Source organism: Macrosteles quadrilineatus, unplaced genomic scaffold (assembly GCF_028750875.1).
Source record: "Macrosteles quadrilineatus isolate MER2022 unplaced genomic scaffold, UCM_ALF_1.0 Scaffold_8__2_contigs__length_117827958, whole genome shotgun sequence".
NCBI lineage: Eukaryota > Metazoa > Arthropoda > Insecta > Hemiptera > Cicadellidae > Macrosteles > Macrosteles quadrilineatus.
In genome coordinates this window covers 41,486,872-41,499,846 of record NW_026542601.1, presented here as the reverse complement: position 1 = coordinate 41,499,846, position 12,975 = coordinate 41,486,872, and the positions used below count along the sequence as shown (strand labels likewise).

Sequence of the window (12,975 nt, the reverse complement as noted above, 5' to 3'; positions counted from 1 at the left end):
GTATGTGTTATTTTTAATCCTCTTGTTAGAAAAATTATTTAACTGATATCCGGGAAATCATCTAATCGATTCAAAGAGTAATTAACAATAATGGTTTAAATACCTGATTCTGGTAATCCAATGGCTGTGTTCACAACTAGTTTCAATCTGCTACAGATCTAGGCTCAACTCCCACATTACTAACACCGGTCCGTCACATTACTAACACGGATCTAGACTCAACTCCCACATTACTAACACCGGTCCGTCACATTACTAACACGGATCTAGGCTCAACTCCCACATTACTAACACCGGTCCGTCACATTACTAACACGGATCTAGGCTCAACTCCCACATTACTAACACCGGTCCGTCACATTACTAACACGGATCTAGGCTCAACTCCCACATTACTAACACCGGTCCGTCACATTACTAACACGGATCTAGGCTCAACTCCCACATTACTAACACCGGTCCGTCACATTACTAACACGGATCTAGGCTCAACTCCCACAATACCAACACCTCGTCGAGTTTACGATTTTATTTTATCGGCCGTATGTGTGTGCGCGGTATGTATTTGTGTTCGTCTATGCGTAGTTCATATACAGAGTGTTTTTTTTAACTTGCATCTTTATTTATGTAAAAACTGCAATAGATAGAAATATGCAGTTTGCAGGAATCATCTATTGACGTAGGGGGCCCAATTTTTTGGAATTCAACAAAACATTCACATTCCCCCCCCTTTCCCCCCTGCCATCAACTTAATTTTTTTAAATAGCAATGTACCCCTTGTGACATATCAAATGAAAGAGCATGAAAAAGATAAATATTTGATGAAAAAAAAATTGAAAATCGGTTCATAAATTTGTGAGATATTCCCCCCCTCCCTCCCCTGAACTTAATCTTTTTAATAGCAAGCTATCCCTTGTGACATATCAAATGAAAGAGCATGAAAAAAGAAAATGTTTGGTGAAAAAAAATTGAAAATCGGCTGATGAATTTGTGAGATAATCCCAACCCTTTTCCCCTACCCATAACTTTTTTTTTAATAGCAAGGTACCCCTTGTGACATATCAAATGAAAAATAAATTTCACCAAACATTTTCTTTTTTCATGCTCTTTCATTTGATATGTCACAAGGGGTGCCTTGCTATAGAAAAACAATTAAATTCCGTGGAGGGGGGGGATATCTCACAAATTTATGAACCGATTTTAAATTTTTTTTTCATCACACATTTTTTTTCATACTCTTTCATTTGATATGTCACAAGGGGCACCTTGCTATTTAAAATAAGTAAGTTGATGGCAGGGGGGAAGGGGGGGAATGTAAATGTAACGTTGCATAATCGTAAAAAAACTGCATATTTCTATCTATTGCGGTTTTTACATAAATAAAGATGCAAGTTTTTTAAAAAAACACCCTGTATAAAAAACGTACAGTATATATTACAATAAAAACTGCGCTCGCTGGTTCTTGGAAAAAGACTTAAATAACCCTCCATTTCTTGAAAAAGTTATGTTTACATACGAAGCTAGTTTTACTAGGGATGAGATATTTAACAACCGAACAAGGCATTTTTGGGCATAAAAACACCCACCGATTGCAATTGTAACACACATGCTATTTTTTAAGCTAAGCATCAAGAAGAGTTTTCGATTAATGTGTGGGCAGGTATTTAACTCCTGATTGACGTATACCAGGTGATTGTAAAGGTATTTATAAAATGTAAAAGGAGGATTAGGATTTTTAAATGGAGACAAGTGGTCATGGATTACGAAAAGAACACATTTCTCTGTTATTATATCAATCCATTCTTAATAAATAAGGTATCGTTAAAAACTAAATAAAATTTACTAACCTTTTTGTCTCTTATGTTTTTTTGTAAAGTTAACGATTTCGTGAAATTTGGCATTAAATATTTTAAATGACCACCATTTTGAAACGATTGATGATTTTTTTTTGTATAATTTACGACGAGAATAGGTCTTAATTAGATAAACATTTTGCCAAATCTCAACGCTTTATCTAAAACCGTTTAGGAGTTTTTTACACATAAATACAGATAGACGAAAAACTAGGCTCCACAGACTCATGTTCCTATGGTAAAATGTGTTTGTCTTGACCTAAGCAATCATGATGGTCCTATATACATGAGTTACAGGACATCCCTGTATAATGAAGAATGAGATGACTCGAGTGGAAAATTTGAACAGTAAAAAGACAGAGGGATGAAATAAAAGTAAACTCTGGTGTATTAAATCAGAACAAAAAGTAAACATCATTGAAGAATAAACATGACATGATGCTATGGTTACAATAACTTCATATGTTCATAACATTCTCCCCACTTAATCACTGGATAGCAAAGTACTTCAGATATGATGGAACCTTACGTTATCTACAAGGACGAGTTAATTTACTTTAATTTTGTTCGCCTGGTTCTGTGGCTTAAGGTTGCCAAGGTTCTCTTCTCTTGAACTACCGTCTAGTTCTGTTGGTTGATTTTCATGTGTTTCAGCTTCTAGATGGATCTCTTGTGGTGCTTCACAGTCTCGATAAGTACCCGTCTTGGAACAACAGAACTATCTTGTTCGTTGTGTGTTGTAAATGTAACTCTCTTCTTGGATACAAGAGTCATAATCAATTGATTGATGTACCGTTTTAAACTTCTTTAAGAATCTAACTCAACAATGTAATGGTATTTTCCTATTTTTTCTTTACTGTACCAAACTATCATATGTCTATATTTCCTAAATTAACTCTTGCCTGAACCCTCTCTCCCACTCAAGAGAGCGGATGCGAAGAGGAGCAATTTATTTTGATGGACGTTTTGCCTTTGGGTTTGGGAGAAGTGTGATCTAATCAAGTCTAATCCGAATCTTCCTGTTCGAATACAACTCTTCTGGAGTCTTGTACAGTCTGCTGATGCCAAAGGTGTTGCTCGATATCTGAACATAATATGTTGTAGCTTTGTGGTAATTGAGGTTGGATCATCGGTAGCGGCAATAAGTTTTCTCTTTATAGTTTGTATACAGGGTGGCCAGAAAGTAACTTAAACCTCCCCCCCCCCTTTACATTTCAACCATTTGAGATATTTGAAATCTGTTTGCGGCAACCTTCTTCAACATGGTAAGGGTAACAAGGTAAGGGGTAGCTCAAAATTTTCAAACGATAAGTATAGTCTAGTTTGGTATCATTTTACAGATCTTGAAAAAACATAAAAATTGGCATAAAGAAAACCAAAATCGGCCCACTAATAACAAAATGGCGCCCTAAAACGTTTCAAATTCAAATAACCATGAGGGTGGCTGAAAATTAACTTGCACTCCCTTTAACTTTTAACTATTTGAGATATTTGAAATCGGTTTGCGGCAACTTGTTTGGATATGAAGGGCTATATATAAGTACAAAGCTTATTGTTATGTAAAAAAATGCAGTCATTTCATCAGAACTTTTGACGAAAGCATCCGCCTATAATAGAGCATTTCCATGTGGTTGATGACAAAAGGTATGTGGTAGTACTTGTTTATGCAATCCTATCATATCAAATAAAAATTATTATATCCCATTTATTTTTTATTGTCATGGACCATTTCAAACCCAACTGTATATAATTTTTTTTTTCAAAAGGCGATTGCTCAAAATGTTTTACTCCTTTACCTTGACAAACGAATTGACTAAAACGTTCAAGTCATCAATCACAGCACGAAAGAACATTGTTGTTTACACTCTCCAAAGTAAAATGGAAGAGACGTTAAAGCTCCTACTTACTGAGCAATGTAATACTGTATTTAGAGCTATTAGAATTACAATGATAATTGAAACGTTTGTTATTGTCAGACAGCAAATTATATACTCTTTTATTCCTTTCTTTAGTTACTTACTCAAGAAGTAATACAATTACAATTTTTTAACTGATTTTTAAGTCAATTTGATCCACTAAGTTTGTTTATGTATCAAAATATATAAATATAAATAATGTTTCAAATACAAATGTGTTTAATAATTTGAAATCCAGTGCTGATCATATCTACACATTTATTTCATCTAGTAAATTTCCATTGAAAGGAATGTGGCATGTTCAAAGGTTTAACCACACCTATATGCTTTACAAGTAGGTTTTAACATAGGTAGTTAATTAATGAATGTTTTTAAGTGGCACCTTAGTGTACCGGTATGTGTTAATGATGGAACTTGATGTTATGGTTAGTTACTAATTACCATAGTAAGTGTTGAAAGCTGTATTCAAATAAAAAAAATATATACAGTTCTAGCGGATAGACGCACTAAAACAAATCATTCTAGTAAAAGGTCATTTAATTTACAGAGAATAGTTAAGTAGTGTAATCCACTAGATTCAAATCAGAAAAACTGTTGTTACCTAGGTTGCTAGGATAACAAAAAAATAGACAAATGATTAAAGTAAATACAGAACACATGGTTATTGTGTTAGACAGTTTAGTGGCACCACATTAGCCCCCTGCGGAGACTGGAAGACAGGGCACTATAAATTTCACAGTACGACCAGATCGGGTCACGTAAGGCTTGGGTTGGCTTGAGAGTAGGGTCTTGAGTGGGAACACTGTGGAGGGTGGATTTCTGGAATGTTTATTATGGATGGGTGTATGTGTTGAAGGAGTAAGATCTTGCAATAGATACGCGGGCTTTACTCTGTCCAACGTCACCTTCACACGTTTACCACGATGGATTATAGTCATAGTTTTATCATCACGAGATACTACGGGAAACGGTCCAGTATAAGGTGGTTGTAGTGATCGTCTAACAGAGTCATCTCGCAAAAATATGTGAGTACACCGTTTTAACTCCTGAAAAACGAAGGTCTTTGGTTTATCATGCCAAGATGTGGGCACAGGTCTTAAATTTGACATGTGTCGACGTAAGCGAACTACATAGTCAGCCGGGTCCTCCTCACGAGTTGTGTCTTGAGGGAGGTCTAGAAGTTCTCCAGGTAGACGGAGTTGGTGGCCAAAAACTAATTCGGCAGTAGATGCCTGAAGGTCTTCACGATATGCGCTGCGAATGCCGAGTAGTACGATGGGAAGTGCTTCAAGCCATGTTGAATCATTGTGGCACATGAGAGCTGCCTTAAACTGCCGATGGAATCTCTCGACTAAACCATTAGCACAAGGGTGATAGCCGCAAGTTCTGATTCGCTCTACACCGAAGGTCTTTCCAAGGGCACGAAATAATGCTGACTCAAATTGGCGTCCTTGATCAGTTGTGATGCGCAAGGGTGAGCCGTAACGGGAAAACCAGCACATCACCAGAGCCTCAGCTACTTCTTCTGCGGTGATGGTTTTCAATGGATGAACTTCTGGCTATCTGGTGTAGCGGTCGATAGCTGTTAGGCAATATTTGTATGGTCCGGATGGTGGAAGTGGTCCAATGATGTCAATGTGAACATGATCAAATCTTGATGATGGGAGTGAAAACGATCCATGGGGTGTAAATACATGACGGGAGATCTTAGCACGTTGACATTTCTCACAGGCTCGGGCCCAGTTTCGACAGTCTTGTTGAATTCGGGGCCAAACAAAGCGATTAGAAACAAGTTTTGCCGAAGCTTTGATGCCAGGGTGACTTAGATTGTGTATAGAATTAAAAACTGAGCGTCTAAGGGGCTCAGGGACAAAGGGTCGTTGTACTGAAGTTGTTGTGTCACAGTATACATCAAGGTCTGTTCCAGGAATTTTGACAAGCTTCAAATTAAGAGATGTCTCTCCCTTAAGGATCTCTTGTAGCTCAGGGTCAGAGTCTTGATGATGTGCCAAAGTTTTGGCATCTACAATGCTGGGAGCCGTAGTTGACAATGAATCTACACGAGAAAATGCGTCAGCTACTAGGTTGGCCGATCCAGAAACATGTCTTATGTCTGTAGTGAATTGTGAAATGAATGTTAGTTGGTTTTGCTGAACAGGAGGTAGTTTTTCACGTTTTTGACTGAAGGCAAATGTTATTGGCTTGTGGTCTGTGAAAACTATGCAATGATTTGCCTCAAGGTAGTGACGAAAGTGACGAATGGCGGCATATACAGCGAAAAGCTCACGGTAATAGGCTGGCCAAAGGGATTGTTTTGGTGTCAGTTTCTGTGAAAAGAAAGAGAGAGGTTCCCATGTTTTATTGTCAACCATCTGCTGGAGAGCAGCTCCTACGTGGGTACTCGAGGCATCACAGAACAATGCGAGAGGGGCCTTGTGGTCAGGGTGAACAAGCAAGGTAGCATTGGAGAGATGTTCTTTGCAGGATAAGAATGCAGCATCCAATTCAGGAGTCCAATTTACAGGTTGGTTTCCACGTAGAGATGAGAGGGCATCATGGAGAGCTGCTTGTTGCTTGGCTGCTGAAGGAATGAATCTGCGGTAGAAATTCAACATGCCGAGAAAACGACGCAAACCTTTTGCAGTAGAGGGACGGGTGAATTGTCGTAGAGCCTCAACACGTTCAGGAAGTGGTCGAGTACCAGCAGATGATACCTCATATCCTAGGAAGGTAACCTTTGGAGCTTTCAAAACAGTCTTATTTACGTTAACGAGTATGCCATAATCAGAAAACCGATTGAATAGAGTTCGTAGATGGGCTTCATGTTCAGTCTCATCCTTAGAGAAAACTAAGACGTCATCTATATAAGGAAAGCAGAAGTCTAAACCAAAAACTACTTCATCGATGAAACGCTGAAAAGTTTGTCCTGCGTTGCGGAGGCCAAAGGACATGAAGGGGAATTCAAACAATCCAAAGGGGGTTGTAATGGCTGTCTTCGGGATGTATTCAGGGTTGACAGGGATTTGTGTGTAGGCCTTCACTAGGTCGATCACAGAGAAATACTTGCAACCTCTGAGAGAATGGGTGAAATCGTGGATATGTCTAACAGGATATCTGTCAGGAATAGTCCTAGCGTTGAGAGCACGGTAGTCTCCACAGGGGCGCCATCCATCAGGTTTCTTAGGAACCATGTGAAGGGGTGATGACCAAGGTCCATCAGATCGACGTGCAGTACCATCGGTGAGCATGGCATCAAACTCGGCTTTGGCTATAACAAGCCGATCAGGAGCGAGTCGACGTGGACGAGATGAAACTGGGGGACCAGGGGTCGTTTTGATGAAATGCAAGGTTGAATGGAGCACTTTTCTTGGTGTACCAGAGGGTCGGGTAATCATGGGAAATTCTGCCAGTATTGATGAAGTTGGAGAATTGGGTGTGATAGTTTTTATGCTGAAATGAGGGATTGAGGTACATTGACAAAGAACAGAAAGGTTTGTTACACTGTCAATCAACCGTTGATTACGACAGTCAGGAAGCAATCCAAAGTGTGCTAAAAAGTCAGAGCCTATAATCGCTGTATTAACATCAGCAATGACAAAATTCCATGTAAAAGCTCGTCTCAGCCCTAAGTTTAATGTTAATGTCATCATACCGTAGGTGTGAATGGCAGAGTTGTTTGCTGCACGAAGTTCATATTCTATATGCTTTTGGTTCTTACAAACGAATGATTTAGGGAGGCAGCATATGTCGGATCCAGTGTCAATCAAAAATTTTGTATTAGTTGTACGGTCGACGATTTGTAGGCGGCGCCCTCCAGCTTGGCAGTCAGCTGACGCCATCACTGGCTGCCTTTGGAGTTTGTCGGAGAAGTGAAATTGCATGGTGGAATGCACTTCTCAGCTTGATAGCCAAAACGCTTGTGGTACCTTCATAGATTGGTTTGCTCTGTAGTGTCAGAGGAGCTACCTGCGTGATAACGACTACTAGACAAACTCCTCTGACGTGACCTAGGTCGCCTGTCACGTAGGGAATCAACATCTTTACGCATATTTTTCATTTGCAACTCCAAAGCAGATAATTTTGATAAAACTTCAGTTAATTTTGGGTCATCAGAAAATGAAGATTTAGGATTTGGTGAATTAACGGCATTCAAAGATGTAGGCATACTAGTGAGAGAATGGCAAAAAGATGCGTTAGGTTGGACTGCTAGAATTTTGTCGGCAGTAATTGCAAGTGTGTCAGTTTGGGCACTTGTTTGGACTTGCAAAACACTTTGTACATGAGCAGGAAGTCTCTGCATCCAAATAGTTTTCAGTAAACTATCTTGGATTGTGGTCGAACCTACTAGTGATCGAAGGTGGCGTAGGAACTGAGAAGGAGTTTTGTCACCTAGTTCCTCCTCCATCAATAGCTGACGAATGCGTTGCTCCTCAGATAGAGACAACCGTCTGATTGTTTCAGACTTAAGAGTAGAGTAAGGAGTTTCAACAGGTGGATCTATTATAAGATCCTCCACTTCATTAGCATAGCGCTCATCAAGATGTGAAATTACATAAGAGTATTTAGTTGTTTCACTCGTGATGTGAGCCAGTGTAAACTGAGCCTCAACTTGGGCAAACCAGAGCCTTGGTTTCTCTTTCCAGAATGGTGGAAGTTTTATGCTTACCCGGTGGATGTGATGATCTTCATGTCGTTCGTCGGAATGGGCTGTATGATCTGGCTGATGCTGTGGTAGAACTGGTGGAAGATCAGGTAGGTTGGCTTCTTGAGGATGTACAGAAATGTGATTTTGTTCTTGTCTTCCATTCAAATCTTGAAGTTGTCTCTGTAGGTTGGCATTCTCACTCTCTAATTGAGCTAGGCGCTCCAAAAGTTCTTGGTCCATGGCGTAAAACGATAATTTGGGGAAAGGTTAAAAATTAAATGAAGTCTTGGTAGAAGGTTGAAATTTAATGTAGGAAAAACATCAATTTAGTTTGAAATAATTTACTTGTTAGTCGGGGTCACCATTTCTAGCGGATAGACGCACTAAAACAAATCATTCTAGTAAAAGGTCATTTGATTTACAGAGAATAGTTAAGTAGTGTAATCCACTAGATTCAAATCAGAAAAACTGTTGTTACCTAGGTTGCTAGGATAACAAAAAAATAAACAAATGATTAAAGTAAATACAGAACACATGGTTATTGTGTTAGACAGTTTAGTGGCACCACACAGTTTATATATACATATATAAATGTGTGTGAATATTAGTCAATATATTTTGTAATTGGTTATTGGTACATAGGCTTTTCCATATATTACGATGTCGTTGAAATGAAAGCACCTATTAATAAGAAAAATTATATTATACCGTACAGCAGCAACTTTTAAAATATTAATTGAAAATCGTTCTTATAGGGTGACTAGTTTTGCTGCACATTTAAAAGCCAACAATGTTGGTTACCCCGGTAGAAACCTAATTTTGGAAACTCTATAATGATTTTGGTAAAACTTAGAAATTAATTATCAAAATTAATTCTTGGTTTACCGTTTAGGTATTAGCTTTGATTTTTGTAACAAAGCCCAAAGGGTCACAGGGTTGTTTACATAAAGTTACTGGCGCAATCACTTGTAACAAAACAATACGACGTATTAAAAATTTAAAAGCTTTTGTTGTGTGTTGCGTAGAAGTCTGTAATGTTATACAACAAGTCACTGATACTGTACCAGCTTTTTAGCCTTTTTATATTTTGCAGTTTTGTGTCAGAATACGTAAAAAGTTTTTTGTAGCTTCTTTAAAAAAATTAATTGAATTTTCTACAGCTGGTGTTAGTTTGGTTCATTTATACCATGGTAACAATCACTCATTCGTTATAAATAAAACAGCTTCAAAACTATTGCCAATTGCTTTGTATTAGCAATTGTTATATTATACTTTTTTGGGGGTTTACTTTGTCGAGCTGCAAGTATTCAGACCAAAATTTTAATCTAAATAAAACTTGATCGTAGTCCTTTTTTGTTTTGTTTGTTTGAAGTCAAATTTCTACTTTACAAAAAATGTATAAAATACGTTTTTTTAAGATTATGTATATTTTGTAGATATATCTCGCACTCCAAAACAGTGTATTCTTAGTCCTACCACATTAACAGTTGCTAGGTAACAGTGAACATCATAAACCTATTATTATTCCACAATCAGCTTCCAACAGACTAATCTCTAATGGCAGATCAATCTCACCTAGCCAGTCTGTAACATTACATGTAATATTTCATTTCATTAATTCATTTTTTTAGCATTAAGTTTCTTAAAATGTTAACTTCTGTTCATACACCTTTGTTATTAATCACTCCTCAGAAAGGCTGGCCTAGTATTCATTTTCATAATTTATAGAATTTCGTTAATCTGTTAAATTAATCATAAATATTATTCATTCCATAGCCTATATATATTTTTTTACAAAGCCCAAAACTTGTTTATTTATTAAATTTGTAAGAGAATTACAATACATCAAAATTTCTTATAATGTAATTTCAAAATTAGTCCTTAGGGAATCAAAATTCAAGTAAGCAGTGATCCATGTGTTCAACAATAGACCCATGTGAACATTAAAATTGAAGAAGAATGAGAAGAGAAGCCATAGTTGAAAGTTGAAACTGTTAAAAGAAGGAGTCCAGATTTTATCTAAATTAAATTAATTAATATCATCAAGAAAACCAGTTTATATTCAAGTTATATTATAGTCAACCTCAAGAGGACTAACTCCAACATTATTTTCAAAATTAAGTATAAACTTTTCTTTTAAACTCTTTTAAATTCAGTGCATATTGGACTTACCTTTTGGTCAACCTCAAAATTTAATTTTCATTGTTGGGATTTTGTAAGTTTAAGGACACTATTTAATTTATTAATTCTTAGCATTCAAGCCAGCACGACACCATACCCTGAGATATAGCACATCTAAATTATACTATTATAAATTTGAACCTTTCTTTTAAACTTATCTTCTATTTTATTTTAATTTCAGCCCACACTCCATTGTCAGTCCTTTCATTAACGTAACTTAGCCTTTTAAATTTCGCTGCATGTTTGTTCATTTGTTTCAATAAAGTACCTTTTGTAATTCGTATATCTTTTGTTATTAACATTAAACATTTATAGAATAGGCCTAGCCTAAAATTAATATTGTGAGGTAAGTTTACATACAGTCACAGGTATCTGAAATAGTAACAGTTGCTAGGTAACGGTGAACATCATAAACCTATTATGATTCCACAATCAGCTTCCAACAGACTAATCTCTAATGGCAGATCAATCTCAGCTAACCATTCTGTTACCACACGCCACTAGGTCTACTTGGCAAATGTAAATGTTGATCGAAATTAGTTAAATCGAAAATCGTCTTCATTATCATTTTACATGGTGACTTAGTCTACGTGGTATTCTAAATATTATAAAGAACGTATCCAAACTTGTTTGCATGTGTACACCACAGACCATATTACTTTGGCCAACTACAATGCGGATCTTTGAACAAAACTGTATATAATGATTACCAACGGTTCAAGTAGTTTTAAATAGCCTATTTTACACAATTTTAATTTATACACATAACAATAGTCACATTTTATTTTCAGTACTTGAAGCTTGTATTTTTTAGTTAACTTCTAAAAAAATTACTTTTATTGTTTGATTAAAAATCAAGTTGCAATTTTGAGAAAAAAGTTCTTTAGAGTAAAATTATGAAATTAAATTAAATTCAAATGTTGCATGAACGTCTTGTAAAATATTCTACGGAAAGCTCATGGCTTGATGTCCAGGTTGAAGCAAGGTGAAATGTGATCTGATAGGTTAGAATGTTTCAGGACTTGTGAATATAATCAGAAAACCAATCCTTATGAATTTGCCTAAACTCACCCTTATTCTCAGTTTGTTGTTATTTGTTGCATGTAAAAGTACTTTCATCACTCCGTAACGAAAGTAACTATTTTCGATAACAGCTGACATCAATGAAAGTAGTCGTTTCCCAAGCTCTAATTTAGGGCGAGGGAAAATCGATCAGCTGATTTTCCCTCGCTCTAAATTTACTTTCCCTCGCTCTCAATTAGTTCTCCATTTATTCACTACGCGCGCTAGTGTTTTGTTATGGTTTAATTTAATGATTTGAATCAGCTGTATGTATTGTTCAAAGTTGTTTTATTCTTTTATTTTGATATTTAAACCAAATGTATTGAGAAATATACGTAGGTTTCCTTTTAGAAAATTTTATTTTATTTTATTTTATTTTGATGTTCAATCAAATTAATTGAGAAATAAAATAGTTGTAATATTACTGAGGTCTGCTATTCTGTGTTTGAATATTTTTGCGTCGTGATGAAAAGTATCGTTCATAACTCGTACCGAAAGTTATTATCCGGCACTTGCTCCATTATTCCCGTCCTCGGCTTCGCCTCGTACGTGAAAATAGCTCTCACATACTCGGCTTCGCCTCGCACGTGAAATTGATGTTCCCTGTGTTCGGCTCCGCCTCACACAAAAACTTGAGCGCGCGACGGAAAATGCCACTTTCGGTCCTAGTAATGAAATATACTATTAACTATTGCTTATCTTTTAAAATCCTATTTTAAGGCTAACAAACTTGATGAATTTGGTGAATATAAAACAATTTAACATATTTAATCAATTTCATAAATATTAAGCACACTTAAAAATCAATTATGAAAGTAAAACTAAAATAACTCCTCTAAGGATTGATATCAATTTGGATTTACAAGGAAGATTTATTTGATTTGATGAAATGCAAAGTATGAAGAGGATGAATTAAATTTTTCTTATTTTACCTCCATCAAAATATTTTATTTACATTTTATTCTATAAAGTATAATTTGTGTGCAAGATTCCTGGGCATATATTATAAGGAAATAATCTAGTAACCCTACAAAATGGATTCATTATGATTACGCAGCTTTGGTTTTTTAGCTATCATAATTATTCCACGTTTATATTTAGAAGTTCCGTTTGATACAAAGAAGTTATTTGTAAGTAATGAAACCTAACACTTATATACAGGTGTCCCACGTAAGGTGTCTCAAATTGATTACGGAAAAACAGCTTAACGTACAAGGATGAAATAAAACTATTTCCTACTAAGTCGACACCTAGGAATAACGTAAAAATGTGTTTAACTTATTTCCGATACAGGGTGTGCCAAAAACTGAGGGTCACT

The 12,975-nt window shown here is 36.3% G+C and overlaps 1 protein-coding gene across 1 annotated transcript; it reads right to left on the bottom strand.

The window, feature by feature from the left end:
• Positions 1-4,461: 4,461 nt before the first annotated feature.
• Positions 4,462-5,271, bottom strand: LOC129000340 (uncharacterized). The gene has a single exon (XM_054427303.1). It carries the CDS (start codon positions 5,269-5,271, stop codon positions 4,462-4,464), a length of 810 nt encoding a protein of 269 aa, XP_054283278.1.
• Positions 5,272-12,975: the final 7,704 nt, after the last annotated feature.

Coding starts and splice junctions, on each gene's coding strand:
- LOC129000340 (XM_054427303.1), bottom strand. CDS start 5,271: ATGTGCTGGTTTTCCCGTTACGGCTCACCCTTGCGCATCACAACTGAT.